Source organism: Ursus americanus, chromosome 20, assembly GCF_024610735.1.
Source record: "Ursus americanus isolate L20-20 chromosome 20, mUrsAme1.1.p, whole genome shotgun sequence".
Classification (NCBI taxonomy): domain Eukaryota; kingdom Metazoa; phylum Chordata; class Mammalia; order Carnivora; family Ursidae; genus Ursus; species Ursus americanus.
In genome coordinates, this window is record NC_142146.1 from 2,426,958 (window position 1) to 2,449,969 (window position 23,012).

At 43.8% G+C, this 23,012-nt stretch overlaps 1 protein-coding gene across 3 annotated transcripts in view; it reads left to right on the forward strand.

The window, feature by feature from the left end:
• The window catches only part of ZNF445 (zinc finger protein 445), a 30,831-nt gene extending 8,912 nt beyond the window's left edge, over window positions 1–21,919 (forward strand). For 2 of the 3 annotated variants that reach the window (XM_045798381.2, XM_045798380.2), the window contains exons 2-7: window positions 8,693–9,258; window positions 12,125–12,293; window positions 12,636–12,712; window positions 13,008–13,134; window positions 13,608–13,718; window positions 14,489–21,919. In XM_045798381.2, coding sequence (XP_045654337.1) covers window positions 8,830–9,258; window positions 12,125–12,293; window positions 12,636–12,712; window positions 13,008–13,134; window positions 13,608–13,718; window positions 14,489–16,653 — 3,078 coding nt within the window. In that variant the 5' untranslated portion in view covers window positions 8,693–8,829 and the 3' untranslated portion in view covers window positions 16,654–21,919. Of the gene's footprint in view, window positions 1–8,692; window positions 9,259–12,124; window positions 12,294–12,635; window positions 12,713–13,007; window positions 13,135–13,607; window positions 13,719–14,488 lie in introns of those variants that run through there. The other variant, XM_045798382.2, reaches the window with a different exon arrangement.
• The last annotated feature ends 1,093 nt before the right edge of the window (window positions 21,920–23,012 follow it).

Sequence of the window (23,012 nt, forward strand, 5' to 3'; positions counted from 1 at the left end):
GTCTTTTATGATTTGCCTGCCTCTGTGATTTCATCTTATTTTATTTTTCCATCCCTTCCCCTATATTCAGCTATTTTGTTTCTAAAATTCCACATGAGTGAAATCATATGGTGTTTGTTTTTCTCGAACTGACTTATTTCGCTTAGCATAATACCTTCTAGTTCCATACGCGTTGTTGTAGATGGCAACATTTCATTCTTTTTATTCGTAATAATATCTTTTTATTATATTATGTTAGTCACCATACAGTACATCCCTGGTTTTTGATGTAAACTTCCATGATTCATTACTTGCGTGTAACACCCAGTGCACCATCCAATACATGCCCTCCTTACTACCCATCACCAGTCTATCCCAATCCCCCACCCCCCTCCCCTCTAAAGCCCTCAGTTTGTTTCCCAGAGTCCATAGTCTCTCATGCTTCATTCCCCCCTCTGTTTAACACCCCTTTCTTCTTCCCTTTCTTCTCTTACCGATCTTCCTACTTCTTATGTTCCATAAATGAGTGAAACCATATGATAGTTGTCTTTCTCTGCTTGACTTATTTCGCTTAGCATTGTCTCCTCCAGTGCCATCCATGTTGCAGCATTGTTGAGAAATCGTTCTTTTTGATAGCTGAGTACTATTCCCTTGTATATATGGACCCCATCTTCTTAATCCAGTCATCTGCTGAAGGACATCTCGGCTCCTTCCACAATTTAGCTATTGTGGACAATGCTGCTATGAACATTGGGGTGCATATGGCCCTTCTCTTCACTATGTCTGTATCTTTGGGGTAAATACCCAGTAGCGCAATTGCTGGATCATAGGGTAGCTCAGTTTTTAACTTTTTAAGGGACCTCCACACTGTTTTCCAGAGTGGCTGTACCAACATGCATTCCCACCAACATTGTAGGAGGGATCCCCTTTCTCCACATCCTGTCCAACATTTGTTGTTTCATGCCTTGTCCAATATTGCCATTCTAACTGACATAAGGTGGTATCTCAGCATGGTTTTGATTTGAATTTCCGTGATGGCTAAGGATTGTGAACATTTTTCATGTGTCTGGTAGCCATTTGTATGTCTTCATTGGAAAAGTGTCTGTTCATATCTTGTGCCCATTTTTTTATTTGATTATTTGTTTCTTATGTATTGAGTTTGAGAAATTCTTTGTATATCTTGGATACCAGATATCTTGGATACCAGATACAGATTCATCTGTAGTGTCATTTGCAAATATCTTCTCCCATTCTGTGGGAGCCTCATTGTTTTTTTGACTGTTTCCTTGGGTGTGCAGAAGCTTTTTAACTTGATGAAGTCCCACAGGTTCATTTTTTCCTTTGTTTCTCTTGCCTTCGGAGATGTGTCATGAAAAAAGTTGCTATGGCCAATGTCAAAGGGGTTGCTGCCTATATCTCCTCTAGGATTTTGATGGATTCCTGTCTCACATCGAGATCTTTCATTCATTTGGAATTTATCTTTGTGTATGGTGTGAGAGAGTGTCAAGTTTCATTCTTTTGCATGTAGCTGTCCAATTTTCCCAGCACCATTTATTGAAGAGACTATCTTTTTTCCAGTGGATGTTTTTTCCTACTTTATCAAAGATTAGTTGCCCAAAGAGCCAAGGGTCCATTTCTGGGTTCTCTATTCTGTTCCATTGGTCTATGTGTCTGTTTTTGTGCCAGTACCATGCTGTCTTTGTGATCACAGCTTTGTAGTGCAGCTTGAAATCCGGCATTGTGATGCCCCCAGTTTGGTTTTTCCTTTTCAACAATTCCTTGGTGATTCGGGGCCTTTTCTGGTGCCACACAAATTTAAGGGCTGTTTGTTCCAGTTATTTGAAAAATGTCATTGGTATTTTGATCGGGATGGCACTGAAAGTGTTGATTGCTCTGGGTAGCATGGACATTTTAACTATGTTAATTCTTCCAATCCGTGAGCATGGAATATTTTTCCATCTTTTTGTGTCTTCAATGTCTTTCAAGAGTGATTTGTAGTTTCTAGAATATAGGTCCTTTACGTCTCTGGTTAAGTTAATTCCGAGATAACGTATGATTTTTGGTGCTATTGTAAATGGGATGGGTTGTGTAATTTCTCTGTCTTCAGTCTCATTGTTCGTGTATAGAAATGCAACTGATTTCTGAGCATTGATTTTGTATCCCGCCACATTACTGAATTGCTCTATAACTTCTAATAGTTTGTGGGTGGATTCTTTTGGGTTTTCCATATAGAGTATCATGTCATCTGCAAAGAGAGACAGTTTGACTTCTTCTTTGCCGATTTGGATACCTTTTATCCCTTTTTGTTGTCTGATTGCTGTTGCAAGGACTTCTAGTACTATGTTGAATAATAATGGCGAGAGTGGGTATCCTTGTCGTGTTCCTGATCTTAAGGGAAAGGCTTCCAGCTTTTCCCCATTGAGAATGATATTTGGTGTAGGCTTTTCATAGATGGTTTTTACAAAATCGAGGAATATACCCTCTATCCCTACACTCTGAAGGGTTTTCATCAGGATAGGATGCTGTATTTTGTCAAATGCTTTTGCTGCAGCAATTGAGAGGATCATATGGTTCTTGACTCTTTTCTTGTTGATCTGATCTATCACACTGATAGATTTGCGAATGTTGAACCACCCTTGCATCCCAGGGTTGAATCCCACTTGGTCAAGATGGATAATCCTTTTAATGTAATGTTGGATCCTATTAGCTACGATCTTGTTGAGAATTTTGGCGTCTATCTTCAGGAGGGATATCGGTCTGTAATTCTCCTTTTTGATGGGGTCTTTGCCTGGTTTGGGGATCAAGGTAATACTGGCCTCATAGAATGAGTTTGGTAGTTTTCCTTCTGTTTGTATTTTTTGAAACAGCTTCAGGAGAATAGGTATTATTTCTTCTTTGAATGTTTGGTAAAATTCCCTGGGGAATCCATCAGGCCCTGGAGTCTTGTTTTTTGGAAGGTTTTTAATCACTGCTTCAATTGATTCATGATTAATTGGTCTGTTTAAAAAATTAATTTCTTCCTGTTTCGGTCTTGGTAGTTTATAGGTTTCCAGGAAGGCATCCATTTCTTCCACGTTGTTTAATTTATTGGCATAAAGCTGTTCATAAAAGTTTCTAATAATCCTTCCTAATTCATTGGTATTGGTTGTGACCTCTCTCTTTTCATTCATAATTTTATTAATTTGGGTCCTTTCTCTATTCTTTTGGATAAGTCCTGCCAGTGGCTTATCGGTCTTATTTATTCTTTCAAAGAACTGGCTTCTAGTTCTGTTCATCTGCTCTACTGTGCTCCTGGTTTCTAATTCATTGATCTCTGCTCTAATCTTAATCAATTGTGTTCTCGTGCGTGGGTGAGGCCTGTTCTTCTGTTCCATCTCCAGCTTCTTGAGGTGAGAATATAAAAACTGCATTTTAGATTTTTCTATTCTTTTGAGTGAGGCTTGGATGGCTATGTATTTTCCCCTTAGGACTGCCTTTGCAGTGTCCCATAGGTTTTGGACTGTTGTGTTTCATTCTTCTTGGCCGTCATAAATTGTTTAAATTGATTTCTGATTTCTTGTTCTATGTAATCATTCTTGAGCAGGATGGTTCTTAGTTTCCAAGTGTTTGAGTTTCTTCCAAAGGTTTCCTTGTGGTTGAGTTCCAATTTCAAAGCATTGTGGTCTGAGAATATGCAGGGAATAATTTTAGTCTTTCGATATCGTTTGAGGCCTGTTTTCTGACCCAGGATATGATGTATTCTGGAGAACGTTCCATGTGCATTCGAAAAGAATGAGTATTCTATTGTTCTGGGGTGTAGTGTTCTGTATGTATCTGTGAGGTCCAACTCATCTAGTATAGCATTCAAAGCTCTTGTTTCTTTGTTGATTTCCTGCTTAGGTGATCTGTCTATTGCTGATAGTGGAGTGTTGAGGTCCCCTACTATTAACGTATTTTTATCTATATGTCTCTTTACTCTGGTTAAGAGTTGGCTTGTGTTTCTAGCTGCTCCCCTGTTGGGGGCGTAGATATTTATAATTGTAATATCCACTTGTTGGATACATCCTTTCAGAATAATATAGTGTCATTCTGTATCTCTAACTATGGTCTTTAGTTTAAAATCTAATCTGTCTGATATGAGAATTGCTACCCCAGCTTTCTTTTGAGGTCCATTGGCTTGAGAAATTGTTTTCCATCCCTTCACTTTCAGTTTGGATGTATCTTTAGGTTCAAGATGAGTCTCTTATAGACAGCAAATGGATGGGTCATGTCTTTTTATCCAATCTGCAACCCTGTGGTGTTTATGGGACCATTTAGGCCATTCACATTGAGAGTGATTATTGAGAGATATGATTTTAATGATGTCATGTTGCCTGTAAAGTCTTTTGTTTCTATAGATTGTAACTTTCTGTTTTGTATAACTCTTTGGGCCTTTTTACTTTTAGAGAACCCCCCTTAATAATCTCCTGTAGGGCTGGTTTCGTGCTTCACTATTGGTCAGAGTCTGGCTATTCTGGAAGGTCTTTATCTCTCCATCAATTCTGAATGACAGCCTTGCTGGATAAAGGATTCTTGGCTGCATGTTTTTTTCCTGAAAGAGCTTTAAAAATGCCCCCCCTCCACCCTTTCTCTCCTTCAGGTCTGTGTAGACAGGTCTGACGTAATTCTGATGCCTTTGCCTTGGTACGTGAGAAATTTCTTTGCCCTGGCCGCTTTCAATACTGTATCCTTGGATCTAATATTTGCGAAATGCACTATGACGTGACGTGGTGTAGGTTTGTCGTGGTTGAGCTTGGGAGGGGTCCTCTCTGCCTCTTGGACACGAATGCTTGTTTCCTTTGCCAGATTAGGGAAGTTTTCAGCTACAATTTGTTCAAATATCTCTTCTAGACCTCTGTTTTTCTCCACCCCTCGGGAATGCCGATGATTCTGACACTGGAACGTTTCATTGAGTCAGTAATCTCCCGTAACCTACATTCTTGAGATTGGGTTTTTTTTAGCCAAGTTTCTGTTTTCGCTTTCTCTTCTACCATCCCATCCTCCAACTCACTAATTCATTCTTCTGCCTCATTTACCCTGGCCATCAGAGCATCTAGTTTTGCTGCATTTGATTCATAGCACTTTTAATTTCTGCCAGATTCGCTCTCATTTCCGTCCTTAGGGATTCTATATTCTGTTACTATTTTCGTTAATATTTTTTTCAAGTCTACACATCATCTTGACCATTGTTACTCTGAATTCCATTTCTGATAATTTGGCTATATCCATATCCATGCGTTCTGTGGCAGAGGCCACAGACTCATTATCTTTTCTTTGCTGGGGGGATTTCTCCTCTCGTCATTCTGATGAGAAGACGTTGCGGGGTTGTCCAGAGCCCAAATTATTGACCAGGACTCAGGCCGTGTGCACTTGTTTTATAGGGACCTTAGGGATGTGGGCTTCTTGATTTTTCAGCGTGCCTTCTGGGGGAGGGTCCTGCCACGCCGATACGCAGGCAACCCTTTTGGGTAGTGTCTCCGTGTCCCCTGCGAGGGGGAATGGGGATGGGCACACTGTGATCGGGTATTTCCAGGTTCTTGTTCTCTGGCGTCTTTCCCTGGCGGTTTTCTGTGCCTCTTCTGAGTGTCAGAGCAGCAGTGGCTGAATTCCAGCCTCTGTCTCAGAACAGAGGGTTTGCAGACTGTTCTCCTCTGGTGTTCTTGCCACTTTAACTCTGTTTCTGTTGGTGCTGCTAAACCCTGCAGAGTCCCGGGATGTGCGCCCCACAGCCGGCGTCCCAGCCCTCTCTTCCAGGGCCGGCACATCTGTCCTTTGTGTTTCTAACACCGCCAACCACCCCCGGGCGCTCCGGAGCTCCGTTTCAGTGTGGTTCGTGCGCACTCCAGAGTTCCGGTATTCAGACTGCTTGCTCTTGATCCCAGGCTCAGGGTCTCAGTCTGCTCTCTTGCGAGTCAGCATTCTCCCCAGTGCAGGTGGCTACCGCTTCCCAGTGCCCGAGTGCAGAGGCTCCCTCCCCCTTTGGTTTATCTTCCGATATCTGTGCGCGGATTCACGGCTCCCCGCCTCGTACCTCAATACTCAGAGCTGGAGATGTTCGTTTGTAGAGATCCAGATGTATCTTCCTGTTTCTCAGGCTGATTCTGTGGGTGTTCAGGATGGTCTGATACCTATCCAGCTCGACTCGGGACCAGCTGAAGAAGGGGACCCCTGCTCCTCCGCCATCTAAACTCCACTTCTGTATTTTAGCCCTTCTGATAGTTATATAGAGATTACGTTATTGTGGTTTAATTCGAATTTCCCTCATGGCTAATCATGTTAAACATTTTTTCTTGTCCTTATTTTTATGTCCTTGTTGGTGAAATGTATCTTTATTTTTTTGCCCATTTTCTTATGGGATTATTTGCCCTTCTCACGTTGAGTTTTGAGAATTCTTTATGTAGTCAGATAATAGTCTTTTGTCAGATATGTACCTTATAAATATTATTTTCCAGTCTGTAGCTTGTCTCTCATGCTTTCAACAAAGGTCTTCCTAGAGCAAAGTTTTACATTTTGATGAGGTCTAGTTTATCAGTTTTCCCTTTTATGTATCACACTTTTGGTGTCAATTCTAATAGCTTTGCCTAGCCTTAGATCATAAAGATCTTCTCCCATGCTTTTTTCTAAAAGTTGTATGGTTTTATGTTTTATATTTATGTCCGGGATTCATTTTGAATTGATTTTTGTTTAAGATGTGAGGTTTAAGTTGACTTTCATTAGTTTGCCTGCGAATATCCATTTCCTCCATCAGTATTTGTTGAGAAGACTGTCCTTCCTCCTTTGAATGGCTTTTTGCACCTTTATAAAAAACCAGTTGGGCACATCTGCAGGGTAGTTTCCTATCCAGTAGTGTGGCCTGCAGCATAAACTCTTTCCCTAGGTGTGAAAAAACAAACATTCACTGAGAGCCCAAAATGTGTCCACGTAGTTTTTTACTTAAACCCCACACCACCCCCATTTTATACAGTGAGGCCACAGAGATTTTAAGAGGTAAAGTAACGCCTCCATAGTCATACAGTTAATAAGTGGGGAGGTGGATTTGAACCTCGGTCAGTCTTAGTTCATGTTCTCTTCTCTGTACGCTAAGCTCTGATGTCTCCTGAAAGTGGCTTAAACCTTTGGATAGCCTCTATTATGATGAATTACAAAAGGAAATAAGGTGTTAGTAGAGGGCTGGATTAGTAGTGTCCAAACTATCATTCTTAACACATTGGTGGGGTCACAGTCATTTAAGGGATTCCTAATCAGCATTTGTTTTGTTTTGGATTGCTTATTTGAGATATTTTAAAATATTATATTACAATATTAGTAAAGTCACATTCGATATTACAAATTAGTTGGGCATATTTGTGTTGGTCTATTTCAGGTTTTTCTTTTCCACTGATTTATGTGTCTCTTCTTCCACCAGTACCACAGTTTCTTTTTTTTTTTTTTTAAAGATTTTATTTATTTATTCGACAGAGAGAGAGACAGCCAGCGAGAGAGGGAACACAAGCAGGGGGAGCGGGAGAGGAAGAAGCAGGCCCATAGCGGAAGAGCCGGATGTGGGGCTCGATCCCATAACGCCGGGATCACGCCCTGAGCCGGAAGGCAGACACTTAACTGCTCTGCCACCCAGGCGCCCCTCACAGTTTCTTTTTTTAAAAAAGTTTTTATTTAAGTTCCAGTTTGTTAACATACAGTGTTATATTAGTTTCAGGTGTACAATATAGTGATTCAGCACTTGCACACATCACCCTGTGCTCATCACAGGTGCACTCCTTAATCCCCATCACCTATTTCACCCATCCCGCCACCCACATCCCCTTTGGTAACCATCAGTTCTCTATAGTTAAGAGTCTGTTTCTTGGTTTGGGCCCTCTCTCTCTTTCTCTCCCCCTGCCCTTTTGCTTATTTGTTTTGTTTCTTAGATTCCACATGTGAGTGAAATCATATGGTATTTGTCTTTCTCTGATTGACTTATTTCACTTAACATAATATTCTCTAGCCCCATCTGTGTTGTTGCAAATGGCAAGATTTCATTCATTTTGATGGCTGAGTAATATTGCATTGTGTATGTACGCCATATCTTCCTTATCTCTTCGTCAGTTGATGGACATTCGGGCTCTTTCCATAATTTGGCTGTTGTGGACAATGCTGCATATTGGGGTACATGTATCCCTTTGAATTAGTATTCTTGTATTCTTTGGGTAAATACCTAGTAGTGCAGTTGCTGGATCCACAGTCTTGAAATTAAAAAGACAATTTCCTCATACTTCATTCTAATTTTTAAAAATTGTTTTAGCTATTGTAATTCCTTTGCTTTTCCACATAAATTTTAGGATAATCTTGCCTATATAAACAAAAAACTGCATTAAACCTGTAGATCTTTTGGTGAATTGACATCTTTACTGTGTCAAGTCTTCCAGTATATGATATGGTATGTCTGTCCATTTATTTAGATCTTTGGTTTCTTTCATCAGCCATTTGTAATTTTTAGCATACAAGCCCTGTACATGTTTTCCTGTGGTCTGGGATATTTTCTTAGTCTGCCACAGTATGTGACAGTCTAGCCCTGGTCTACTTAATATTGGCAGGCATGATTGTGCAAATCTTCATGTGCCCTCTTTTCATACATCCCAAGATGATCCTGGCTACCAGGATCTAACTGCACCATCATTCTCACATGCCTCCTGAACAATAATATTGGTTATTTTAGTCTCTTACCAGTGACATCTGATGTCCCAGCAAATGGCTTTACCCACTACGGTGCTGAAAAACTTCTGAGGTCCCAGCAGCGACACGACTGACATAGACTTGGTTCGCACTCTGCTGGGTAGACCCTGAGCAGGAGTGATGGCTCCAGGCAGATGGTATGCTGTCCATCCAGCTCAGGCCCAGGCTTCAAGGGAACGAGGGCGTCTTCAGATGGTAAAGAAGGAAGAAGAGGATGAAGGCTACGCTTCAGTGCAGGCTGCCAGGCCACAGACACTCAACCGTTCTGGCCAGGAACTGTTTCGCCAGCTCTTCAGGCAGCTTCGCTACCATGAATCTTCTGGGCCCCTAGAGACTTTCAGCCGGCTCCGGGAGCTCTGCCGCTGGTGGCTGAGGCCTGACATCCTCTCCAAGGCCCAGATCCTGGAGCTGCTGGTGCTGGAGCAATTCCTGAGCATCCTGCCCGGGGAGCTCCGGACCTGGGTACAGCTGCATCACCCTGAGAGTGGTGGGGAGGCTGTGGCCCTGCTGGAGGAACTGCAGAGGGACTTCGATGGAACACCATGGAGGGTGAGTGTGAGCAAGTGTGTGGTGCCCAGTGAACTCTGCCTGTCAGCCAGCCGCTCGTCTAGAGTGGGTGGGTTGGGCCTCTGAACCCTCAGCATTGAGGAAGGCAGGGAATGTCTTCCCTTCTCATTCCCACAGCACCTGAGCAGCTGAGAACTAGACCCTGAGCCAAAGACCTTTGAGCTGGCAGCCCTTCCCACCTTCCCAGAGGACAGCCGGCTCCAGGAAGAGGGTCAGCAAGTATCTGTAGATAACAGTAATGAGCTTTAGGACACAGTGACTTACATTATGCAAGTCCATCTCCACATATCTAATTTGACTTGGTACTGACCTGTTAAGTGGGAGTGATGTCTTTCTTGCTGTTAGAGTTAGGACTCCTGGCTTCTAAGTGCACGGTAAGACCTATAAATGCAGTGCACTTGCAACATGTTCCTTCTTTCTTTTGAGGATTTGTTCTCTGCAGGGGTCAGGGGTAAGAAGAGTATTGAGGGTCAGCCCAGGCCCAAGAAATTGGAAGACTTTATTTCATAGCCTCATTGTTCAAGCATTGCTCATGTTTTTTCAGAGCTTCAGTTTATTGAAAAGAATGTGCAAAACTGATCTAACAATGAGAATTTATTCAGTGTATATTTGAATGTCCACCATGTGCCCAGCCCCAGCTTTAGCACTGGGAAACCTGACCGCCCCAGTGCTGGTAGAGCAGCCGGTCAGTGAAAGTGAGCGCTGCCTGCCACTTCTGCCCCGCACACGTGAGTTTCTCAATGCTTATAGATTTGGAGGTTATTTTGTTCTTTTGTAAAAGCGTTTATCATTTTTGTAGGCTTCTTTAAATTTTTTTTCAACAAATATATGTGTAATTCTACATATATGATTCATGCATAAATGAAAGTTACCTTTAAGATTTCTAGAACATATTTGACATACTCTTCTCCCAAATATAATATCAAATTATTGAGTCAATCAAGTAACACATCTGACCGAACATCCACCAGCAGTATATGGTAATATATCAATGCAAGGTATGACTATTAAAAAAGAAAACCCCTTTGCTTAACATTGATTACTGTTTTAAAAAATGTAAAAGAACATTTATCATTTTTACCAAAACACCAAGATATTCAAAAGGATCGAAGAATCATTGATTAAAGCAAATAAGGTACATAGTAGGTACAAAATTGTGGCTTGGTTACATTTAACTCATTTAGAGCTAGGTGTAGGATTTGAAAATCCCCGAAAACATTGCCAAATGGGCGTACCCGGCCTACCTGGTTGAAAGCTAGTTAGAAATTAGAAAACAGGAACTCCTGGGTGGCTTAGTCAGTTAAGCATCTGTCTTTGGCTCAAGCCACGATCCTAGGACTCTGGGACCCTAGGATCCTACGACCCCTAGGCCTGAGCCCCGCATCAGGCTCCTTGCTCAGCGGGGAGCCTGCTTCTTCCTCTTCCTCTGCCTGCTGCTCCCCCTGCTTGTGCTGTCTCTCTTTCTGATGAATAAATAAATAAAATATTTAAAAAAAAAAAGAAATTAGAAAACAAAACGGGCTGGGAGAATACCTCCCAAATTCTGAAAAATGAACAGAATGGCTCAAGATGCACATAAAATTACATAATCACCCTGTGGTTCATCAGCATTGAGCAACTAGGTCCTGAGAGATTTTGTTCTCATTAAATTTGTTCTCATTAAACTCATTTTGTTCTCAAAAATTTGTTCTCATTAAACTCATTGGGCTGTCTGCTTCCGTCTTTGTATTGTTTCTTTATTCTCTTTTTGGTAGGGTGTGGGAAGAACAGGTTCATACCTTTTGTCTGTAGCTTGGTATCACATGTTTCATGGCCTCAGGCTAAGATTCATCCAAATCAATGTGGTCAATGTCTTGGCCACAGGACCAGAAAAAACTTAATAAGTTCATTGGTTGAAAGCTTCCAGTACTGGGGCGCCTGGGTGGCACAGTTGTTGGGCGTCTGCCTTCGGCTCAGGGCGTGATCCCGGTGATCTGGGATCGAGCCCCACATCAGGCTTCTGCGCTATGAGCCTGCTTCTTCCTCTCTCACTCCCCCTGCTTGTGTTCCCTCTCTCGCTGGCTGTCTCTCTCTGTCAAATAAATAAATAAAATCTTTAAAAAAAAAAAAAAGAAAAGCAAAAAAAAAAAAAAAAAAAAAAAAAGAAAGCTTCCAGTACTCATTTCCACATCAGGGATAGCCTTGCCTCAGAGACTGGAACCATTTGAAGTCCCAGGGTAAAGACTGCCTCTTTCTGGGTCTCTGCTTGGATGGGCACTGCCGTTTTCTGTAGCTGAGACTTTCTCTTCTGTGGTTCCATGGCTCACTCTCAAAAGTAGTATTGCCTCTCTGGCAGTGTTACCGTCTCAGTCAGCTTTACATCTGGGAGCTGTCCTGCTTCTTTGAGGTCACTATGCTTAGTAGTGCTTAGAGCATTTCCTGATACTTGGTAGATGTTATCTGTCTGCATCTCTGCAGTGAACCATTATTATTTTAACTCAGGGATAAATTTCTTCTTTCTGATTTCTAAGTTCCAGACCAGGAGTGGAGCCTGAGGAGCTGATGGGAAGGCGTTGCTGTAGCATCTGGGGCACAACAGCAGTGCCTTGCTGGATGCTCTCCTATGTTGTAGCTGGAATCGGGCTCCACCTGTCTGCCTCATGGCCCACATTAGAGCCCAGGGAGGCCAAGGGATGAGGGGGTCCTTCCTGGGCTTTCTCCTCCTCCTTTTGCCTCTGCCTATAGGTAGTGAAGGGCCTGGCTTGCCCTTCCCTGGATCCTGCCCTTGAAGATTGGCCATGTGGCCTCTTCTTTGAGTTTGCTTTCTGATTCCCATAGGGATCCTCTCACAACATTTTCTTCTCGCCAGGACCCAACCCTTGCCCAGAGCCCAGATGTACGTTGGATGGGTACAGGAGCCCTGCGAGCCTCACAGATATGGCCCCCTGCTTCACCTCTCAGGAGCAGCTCTACTCTTGGGGACCACCTGGAGCCTCCCTATGAAATAGGAGTGTGTGACTTCCTGGCTGGGCAATCCGGTACATGCCATCTAGCTCTAAGCTGTATGCCACACATCCCGAAGTAGTGTTGTCATTTCACCATCTGTCCTCTCATGAGAATCCCTTTCAGTCTTGGTGCTTAGCCCTGTGTCCTTTCTACCCTCCTGTAACCCATGTCTACCTAGCTTCTCCTCCCATTGCACCCCCCACTCCTCACTCCCCAGCCCTCAGCAGACACTGGGGAAATGTGAAATGGGTGTTTTAACAGTAGGCCATACCTGCTTATAGGCCCAGAAGTCCTCTGTGGGGGAAGAGTGGGCCTCCTCAGTGTGGTGCCAAGAGCTGGGCTACCTTCTCTCATGGCTCTTTTTTCTCCTTCAGAGCCTCCTGTTGCTGAGGTGCCTGCCCTTTCCCAGAGAGAGGTGTGCCCAGGAGACACATTGACATCCCAGCCTCAGGTGAGCCATAAGACCTTTGGTCCTTCATGACATCCCGGCATTGCTGCCTAATGGAGTCCCTGAGGCTCCCCCTCATCTTGAGTCTCTGTGTCCAGTGACCTCACATCCAGAGACCCAGGTCCTGGAGACCAGATTATCCCCCTTGAGCTCAGAGTTCTTCTGCTGGGTGATGCTCTCTCTTTCACCCTTACCAGATCCATCCTATGCTCACTCAGATCCTGCCTGCCCTTCCGTTGCTCTCTCCTAAAAGCCAGGAGCTGTAAACTGACTCTCAGACATAGGGCTGTGCTTTCAGGAGGCTGTGACTTTCAAGGACGTGGAAATGACCTTCTCCCAGGATGAGTGGGGATGGCTGGATCCTGCTCAGAGGAACTTGTACAGAGATGTAATGCTGGAGAATTACAGGAACGTGGTTTCTCTGGGTAAGACATTGATACCCACATGCTTCTACCCACTTTTACTTCTACCTTCTTACTTTTTATTATGCTGTCTAGACAGGGACCTGACCTGGGCTTTGACCCTGGTCTATTACCTAGTCTTCTCTCTTGAAACACGGTGATAATGATGCCTGTTTGCTGGATTATTATAATAATTAAAAGTCATGTATATCAAGTTCCTAGTTAGACACCCACATGGTGTTGGTTGATTTAACTGATCGAGTTGTCATGTGGCTCCCACCTCCAGAGGACCCTAGTGATCCTTTTGGCTGTGACTTCTTTCAGCCTCTTTTGTCTCTGCTCAGAACCGTTGGAAATGGCTGTCTGGGCCTCCTGTCCTGACTTCCTCCACCAGCCTCCCTGGCCTTTCCCTTGTCCTTGCCTGAGAGGGTCCTGGAGAATAGTTCTGTATGATTTATCCACCCTTCTATCTCATCCCATCCCCTTCTCTTCTGCAGTGGGACCATTCACCAAACCTGTTCTGATTTCCTGGTTGGAGGCAAGGGAGCCATGGGGCCTGAATGCCCAGGGAGCTCAGCCTAAGGGGAATCTAGGTGTTGCCCCTGCAGGTGAGTTTCAGAGAACCTCTGGATCCTGCTTCTCTCACATCTACTTTTCTCTTTCTTAAGGTCTGTTACACCAAGTAAGTCACAGGGAATATACTTTGTTGTTTGCTAGAAGGAAGACCCTTAACAGAGTTGCTAAGGAGTGCTGGGCTTCTGGGCTTCTCCTCTCCAGACTGGCCCATTAGACATTTGTTTCTGGCCCTACCCCTTCCCGAGAAACCTTTTCAGTAACTGTTCTTGCCCACTGGAGGGCTTCACTGTTGCAGTCTTTTCCATTCAGTGATGCTCTTCCTCATCCCTCTGCTGTACTCCTGCTGGCCCCTGGCCCATGCCTACCCCTTCATGCCCTTTGAAGAACCCTAATCCCACTCCTCCTCTTCTTTGCCCCTATGATAGGCTTGACTTCCAGTTCCTTCAGCCAGTCCTCCATGGAGCCCCCTGGGCTCTTGGGAGCCTTCTTATATTCTTACCATGATTCCTCTCCCCTCTCTTACTGTTTAACATTCACTTCTCAATGCTGTTTTTCAACTGGATGTGATTTCTGCATATGTTTAGCTGCTGTGCTTACCTTGCTTCTCCTCCTCCCTACCCTGTTGTCTGGAACACTCTTCCATGTTTTGCTTTCCCAGACTATTTGGTAAAGGTATTGGCAGTCAAGCAAAAGCTTCACCAGCCAAGATCTTGGCTCCCCCCCGCTCCCCCCATCCTTTGGTGCTTTCTGCATTTCCAAGTATGGAATAGAGTACATTGTGTTGTGTTTTATTTTGTGTCAGGAGGTGAGCTCCAGATTAAAACAAACAAGTTCATCTTAAAACATGAACCTTTGGAAGAAGCAGAAACCTTAGCTGGGCCATCAGAATGTTGGAGGACGAGTGTTTCTGAGGGAATGGGGCTCAGAGAATCTTTCGAAAAGAAGAGCAGGCTAAAGGAACAATGTGGAAACCCTGTACAAGTAAGAGTGAAGAAAGAAGAGACCAATGTCAGTCATAGGACAGAAAAAGAATTGGAAGAATCAGGAAGAAGTACTAGTCGTAATCTAAAACATGCCACATATTTGAGAGTTCCCAGAAGAAAGCGATCCCTTAAACACGGCTGTGGCAGACACTTCAGAGGGAGTTCATGCCACTATGACTACAAGGAATATGGGAAAGGGCTCAGGCGCATAGTTGGCGGATTTAGCCTACATCAGAGAATTCATGCTGGACTAAAAGCAAATGCGAAGGACGCACGTGGGAAAGACTTCAGCCTTAGCTCACATCACCAACAGCAGAATCTTCACATGGTGGGGACATCGTATAAGTGCAGTGACTGCGGGAGGACCTTCAGTCATAGCTCTCATCTTGCATGTCATCAGAGACTTCACACTCAGGAGAAACCATTTAAATGCAGGGTGTGTGGGAAAGCTTTCAGGTGGAGCTCAAACTGTGTGCGACATGAAAAGATTCACACTGGAGTGAAACCTTATAAATGTAGTTTATGTGACAAGGCTTTCCGACGCATGTCTGCCTACCGTCTACACCAGGAAACTCATGCTAAGCAGAAATTTCTTGAGTCTAATCAGTATGAGGAAGCTCTCATCTATAGCTCAGGATTTGATCATCATTTGAGAGACCAAAGTGGGGAGAAACCCTTTGACTGCAGCCAGTGTAGAAAATCCTTCCACTGTAAATCATATGTTGTTGAACATCAAAGGGTCCACACTCAGGAGAAACCTTATAAATGTACCAAATGTAGGAAAACCTTTAGGTGGAGATCAAACTTTACTCGTCATATGAGAATGCACCAGGAAGAAAAGTTCTATGATCAAGACACATGTAGAGAAGACTTTAGACAGACCTCCAGCTGCAGTCAGTCCCAGAGTGCCCCTGTTACAGAGAAAGCTTTTCCTTGTCAGCAGTGTGGGAAAACTTTTACTCGAAAGAAATCCCTCATTGATCATCAGAGAATTCACACAGGTGAAAAGCCGTACAGATGTAGTGAATGTGAAAAAGAGTTTACTCATCGGTCGGCCTTTATTGCTCATAAGAAGCAGCATGCCATTCAGAGAAAACCTGAGGATGGGCCATCATTTAATCAGGACAGAGTTCTCCAAGTCCCTCAGAGCAGTCAAACCACAGAGGAAGCCTACAAATGTAGCCAGTGTGGCAAAGCCTTCCGTAATCACTCATTCCTCCTCATCCATCAGAGAATTCACACCAGAGAGAAGCCTTATAAGTGCAGAGAATGTGGGAAAGCTTTCAGATGGAGTTCTAACCTCTCCCGTCATCAGAGGATTCACTCTTTGGAAAAACAGTATGAGTACCGTGAAAGTGGAAACACGCCAAATCTGCAGTCACAAATGCTCGCTGGTGAGAAACCTTTTTGGTGCCAAGAATGTGGGAAAACTTTTACACGTAAAAGAAGTCTTTTAGATCATAAGGGAATACACAGTGGAGAGAAGCGCTATAAATGTAATCTGTGTGGGAAATCTTACGATAGAAAACATCGCCTTGTTAATCATCAGAGAATCCACAGTAAAGAGAGACCTTTTAAATGTCAGTGGTGTGGGAAAGATTTCATTGGAAGACATACCCTCTGCATTCATCAGAGAAAACACACCAGAGTGGCACAGTCTGAATGCAGCCTGGCTGGGTTGTCTTCCTGCCAGGACACAGGGGTGAGTTTACAGGAATTAAAACCAAGTGGGGAGAAGCCCCTTGAAGATTCTGAGGAAGCTTGTGACCAGAGCTCCAGGATCACCGGACTCCAGAACATACCCATTGGGAAGAAGTGCCACAAGTGTAGCACCTGTGGGAAAACTTTTAACAAGAGCTCACAGCTCATTAGCCACAAGAGATTTCATACTCGAGAGAGGCCCTTCAAATGCAGAGAGTGTGGGAAGACCTTCAGGTGGTCTTCAAATTTGGCTCGGCATATGAAAAACCATATTAGAGATTAGCTTGGGGTCTGACAGTGGGGGGAGAGGGGTTTCTAGCGGCGGCCCTGCTAGAGAACCCTTAATTATGGGCAGTATGGGAAAAACCTTCACAAAGGGTCCAGCCCTTTCTATTTTCAAATCTGGTGGCAGAGAATGCTGAGGATTCAAAAACTCAGGGCATCTCCTTTCTTACCTGCTGGGGAGCGTGATGCTAGGGAAGAACAGTAACCTGTTCTTTGGGGCCTTTCTGAAGCTTGGGCCTTGCACAGTGGCCTGGAGCCCCCAGCCAGGTAATAAGTGTAAAAGCAGATACCATTGCCCTTTGTGGTTTGACAAAATATCTGTGATGTAATGGGCTGTGGCTTCTGCAAGGGGCCGGTTGAATCCTGTGGTAGTGCATATTCTGTTTGATCATATAAGTAGCAGCAGCAGAAGCAGGAACTCCCAGTCTCCCCCAGATCCATCCTGGGAGTTCTGGCTGCAGTTTTGGCCTTCATATCTTGCTTTGGATATCTGCCACGGGCATAGAGTTGTCTCAGCAGCACATGGAAGAGAGCAGGGTTGGACTCAATCACCTGGAGAATGGGGCTCTCCCAGTGCCCCGTCGCTGTCTCCACCCCACAGTCTGCGTGGGCAACAGTGAGCCATCTGTTCAACAGAAATGTGCTGAGCACCTCCCATATCCCAGACCCTGTCGTGTGTGCTAGAGACCCAGCAGTGACCAGAACAGACAAAAGATCTGCCGTCTTGGATCTTTATAGACAGTTAACAAATGAGTTACATAGTACTTCACATGGTGATATGTGTTGTGGACAAAATGAATCAGATAAGAGTGAAAGGCAGTGCTGGATTAGGAGGTGGGTTGCAATTTTAAGTAGGCTGGTTAGGGAGGACTTCAACTGAGAGGGAGAAACTTGAGCAAAGACCTGAAAGAGGTTAGGGCATGGACCCTGTGGGTTTCTAGATCCAGGCACAGGAGGTGGAATCTTATCTGGTGTCCTTGGAGAATGGCAGGAAGGTCCCTGGGCTAGAGTGGAGTGAGCCAGCAGAAGGGAGGGCCCCAGAGAGGTAGTGGGGCAAGCCATGTATTATGTGTCTCCATTGGGGCTGGAGCTTCCTCAAAGGGAGTTAGGGAGCTTTTGGACAGTTTTGAGTTGAGGAGTGATGTGGTCTGAATCTGAATTACATTTACAAGGTTAACCACAGACCCAAGGACTCAGTGAAATTATATAGCTGAGAGATTTTTATGCAGTTATCTCTGCTATCAGTTTCCATGAATGAGACTCTCTCAACAGTTGTAAACGTTTAATTATTGTGCTTGCTTGCATCTCTAACTTGTGCACACTATGGGGACCCTCTAACCTTTCACGTAGCTTTCTTTGCACTTTGGATCCGGTGCTGGCATCGGGTTCAACCCAAAGGTACCAGTTCACATGACTGATGCCCTCTGGAAAAGAGGTGACCTGGTAGGGGAGGCACCTCCATCTCATTTGCCAACTTGACTTGAAACAAAAAGAAGTAGCTCGATGGCGTTAAGGGTAAAGGAGTGATTTTTCTAAAATTTGTGTAAGTAGTCATTGCTTCTGATTATTGAAGAGCTCACATTATGAATATAAGAATAAAATATCTCACTTGTTAGTTGAGGACCATCTCAGACTACATGTTACTGCTTTGAGTCAGGGCACACTGGTGGAGCAGACCATTTCTTATAGTGATAAGAAACCAACCTGGAAAATGTCCTTTCAGTAGAGTACAAGTAATCTCATCCTTTCTGGATTGTTGTGGGCAGATGAAAATGAAGACCTTGACACTTTGTGATGATGTCACGTGGAATAGTCAGAGGATGGGGAGGAAGGGCAGACATATGTTCGTGTTCTGGCTCCAACTCCGCTTTATACTCAGGAGGGTTTGGTAATCCTGGCTCTGCATCCTTTTCCTAGAGCAGCAGCTGCCCATGGCATGGAATCAGATGTCCCATCACTGGTATAGTACCAAAAACCGGCTCCAGATGTGGCTGGGCAGGGATCACAGTCCCATGTGCTGAGGCCCCAGGGTCTGGGAAGGCCTTGGAGTTACCAGATCTGGGTTCCAGGCTTACTGTGCCTTTTCTTGGCCGGATGATCTTGGACAAGTCCTTGAACATCTGCATCTGTTTTCTGGCTTATAAAATTAGAGTAATTAAGCTCCCTGATTCCTAGGATTGGAGAAAGAGCGCTTGGTGTGCAAAGGCTCTGGGTTAGGTAGCTGATCTCTAGGACCAGAGCCCTCACAGAGCTGCAGCTCCAAGTCAGCTTCAGCTTCAAATCTGATGCCACAACTGAGGAAATACTCCTTTTCTGTCCATATTTTCACCCCCCCAACTCCTTGTGCCACTGTCACCTCACTGAATTCCTGCCGCAGTAGAGGTTTTCTTAGTGCCATTTTTATGAAGTGAGATATACTTATTTTTAAACATTCAAACCAAATTTTCAAGTGTACAAAGAAGTAAAAACAGAAATCACTCTATACTGAGGTAAGCCTTTCATATTTTGGGACTGTACTGATCGAGTCTGTTCAATAACCTGAATTTTTAAATAAATTTAATTATATGAGTAATGTATGATGACTATAGAAATATTAGTAAATACAGATTAGCTAAAAGAAGTCTCACTGCTAGGAGTTAACTACTAAGCATTTTGGTGTAACCAGTGTTCTATTTAACTTCATTGCCCGCCCCTGAACGCCCCTGGACCGGCCTGACTTGTGCTGTCTGCCTTCCCCAGGAGTGTAGACCATATCCCATGCTGGCCCAGGTCCTCATCCGTCAAGGCTAACCCTTGCCATCCCTAAGCCCTCTCCCCTGGCCCCACCTCTCTTCGTGCCTGTGTCTTACTCTGTTAGGTGTTGTCCAGGTTTCCAAGAGTTAGGCCTGCTGCTGCAGCCAGACGGGGCACTCTGGAGGCTGGGTTGGGTGCTTATTTATCTTTTTGCCATACAGAGATTTTGTACAAAATTACGTGTATTAAGGAGTATGGAATTTAGTTCAGCTTAGTCAGGATTGGAGTGTTTTGAAGGGGCCCTGAGTACAGTGTTGACTGGAGGTCACCCACAAGTGCACTAGTTAGCACCAACTGTAGGTGGTTCCAAGCCATGTGGCTTCAGTTGACAATTTCTGACTGCCTCAGCCACCAGTTCTCCTTTCGTCCCCATTCTGGCCTGGAGAACATGTAGGCTTCTTTGAAACCTGCCTTGCTTGCTTTTGTTGCCTAGGAAGAACCAAAGTTGGGGCTGAGGAGAGCCAGAGAGCTGGGACTCCCCCAGAGAGAAGTAGGTATTGGAAAGTCTTTGAATCAGTTGTCCAGTGTGGTTGACCTCTGCCTTGCTGACAGACCATCAGCCCACACAGAGGCATGTATGGAGAAGAAAGCACAGGAAATATGGGTTAATAATGGGCCTCTCACACTCCCCCAGATGACACATTTTACAAGCCCTAGTATGGGTATGTGTGTAGAACAGTGGGAACTCACTGCTGTGGGAGTGGAAATTGTAACAGCTCCTGTGCTGCACAGTCTGCAGTCTCGTGATGTCGTGCACACCGCTAGCAGCCCTACTCCTGGGTAGACCCTAGAAGAGGTTCGTGTAGGGAGGGGCATTTGTATATAACTGTTCATTGCAGTACTGTTTAGGTAGCAAGATTGGGAAAAGCCTAAATGTCCATCAACAGGGGAAAAAAAAGGGTTGTTTTTGGTACTTTGGGAAGTGAATATGAAAAACTAGAGTTACATCTTTCAACACAGATAAATAAAAAATGCTGAGAAAGTTGCAGAAGTTATGTACAATATACCATTTATGTAAAATTAAACATACGGTGTATCTGTGGACACATTATTAAACTTAATTTGTGTTTAACTTTTTTAATGAAATGGATTAGTAGTTGCCAACCTCACAAGATAATTGGGGACGGGGGAATGGTTAATGAAATAATGCATGTAATAAACTGTTTTGATTAGTGGCTGGCATGTAAGCATTGTTGGCATATAGTAAACAGTGTTGTTACTGTTTTGCACAATAATATATTCCTGTGGATTCAAATTATATGATGAATAGTATAAAATCATGGTTTGGAATGTTGTGTGAAAGTTGTGTTCTGCCTTTTCATGTCAGGAGCTGCTGATGGAATAAGGGAAGGTAATGCAAGCTGCAGTTGTGTTTTATTTCATTTTAAAAATTGATATAGATGGGTCACATGTTGCCTAACAGGATAGTGTGGTGTGTGTGTGTTTTTTTTTTCTTTTAACTGTGCTTAAAATACTTAAAAATAAAATGTTTTTAAGCATGGGCTGTGACATCTTACAATTTTATAGAAATCCTGGTTCTGCCATTTATATAATGTTACAGTGAGCCATTTAATCTCTCAAGGCTTTAGTTTCCTCACCTACAAAAATGAATAGCAACACAAATGGCTATTAGTAAAGGAATTGTTGAACAGTCCTGGTGCATCTTTGATGGAATACCATGCATCCTGTTAAAAAGATTGAGGATATTCTGTGTGTATTGACACATGATGTCCAAGACATAGAGTTTATAGGAAATTATGAGCTCTATTTTCTTTAACCTTTCTGCCTAAAAATAGCAAGTGAAACCAGAGCTCTAGACTCAAAAGTTTAAGAAACGGAAAGAAAAGTTTAAGAAATGGGATCCTGTAGATGGAGATGTTTAGTCAGCCATTGCATTTTATTAGGTAAGTAAAGGAAGAGGAGTAAATGTTTATATGCCCAACTGGCACACCTATTAAGCTAATGCTAACCCTGTCGAATAGCAAAGAGGACTTGTATCACCCAGCTTATAGTCAGGAGCCAGAAACCATACTGATTATTTTAAGAAAAAGAACTTAGAATTGTTAATAGGTATATCTAAGTAACTAAAAAGGCAAAAAGAAAATGCTAATTTATCATGGAGGCAGTGACTTGAGACCTGGTGCCATCCCAAGATGGGGAACTGTAATGGAGTCTGACTCCATTTTTGATGTTTGACCACTGACAGCTTTCAAGCCCTCCCCCTCCCCTTTTTTGCCTCACTTCTAGGCAAGCTGATAAGAAAGCCCAGGTACTCGCTAAGCACTTGAGGTGAAATTATGCAAACCCTGGCTTTTTCTGTTACCCTGGAAACCCACACCCTTAACCACAATAAAAATCAGAGCCATTTGCCCCTCCTTGCAATCAGTGAAAACTGACTGGCTTGGGTACCTGTCTTGCTCTTCCCAGAGAGCCACATTATGTGAATAATAAACTTTTTCATGACCTCTTGATGTGTGTGCTATCATCCGTCATGACATCTGAATCAGTTTGGGATGGTGGTACAGTATTGATCCCACCTCCACAGAGCAAGCTACAAAGCAGGAACAAAAAGAATTGTAAAAAGGTAGGACGTTGGAAGAGAGCACCTGTAGAGCTGAACTCAGACCTACATGGAGGAAAGGACTGCTGGGCTGCAGTTGATCTGAATCAGAGGGAGGGCCCTATGGTGACAGAACTGCAAGCTGGACCCAGTTGCTGCGACCAAAGGGAATTGCCCCTGCTGGAGTGAAGAAGCATTGGGAACAGGAAGCAGTGCCCACATACACAGAAAACCCCTCTTCCTCCTTGTATTAGGGTTCTTCAGCAGAACAGAACCAATAGGATGTGTGTATACATGCAGAAAGAGACGTATGGAATTGCCTTCTATGCTTCCAGAGGCTGGCAAGTCAAAAATCTGCAGGATGGACCACAGACTGGAGACCCGGGAGAGCTAATGGGCTGAAGGCTGGCTGTTGTACAACCAGGAAGAGCCAATGTTGCTGATGAAGTCCAAAGGCAGCTGGAGAATTCATTCTTGCCAGGGGGTAGGCAGTCTTTTTGTTCTATGTAGGCCTTCGACTGATTTGATGAGGCCCACCCACGTAATGGAGAGTATATTCTTTACTGAAAGCCCATTAATTTAAACGTTAAGCTTATCCAAAAACACCCTCACAGAAACACTCAATATTTGACCAAATATTTGGGCACGCTGTCACCCAGGCAGGTTGACACACAATAATCACAATTCCTCAACACTGCAGCCTCCCTCTTAACATTTCTTGATGCCAGAACCTAATAGGGAAAGAGCTGGCAAAATAGGGATGTGTATCACAGAGTTCCAAACCCATCATCTCAAAACATAGAAGAGTGGGTTTGAAGCAGTGACAATAAACTAATACTGGCACAGCTTTCCTAAATTGTCTTAAAAATTCCTAGGATGTTTGACTTAAAACTTTGAGACCAAGATTTTTTGTTAAATTATGCGTAGGAGCACCTGGCTGGCTCAGTTGGAAGAGCATGCAACCCTTGATCTCAAAGTCGTAAGTTCAAGCCCGACATTGGGTA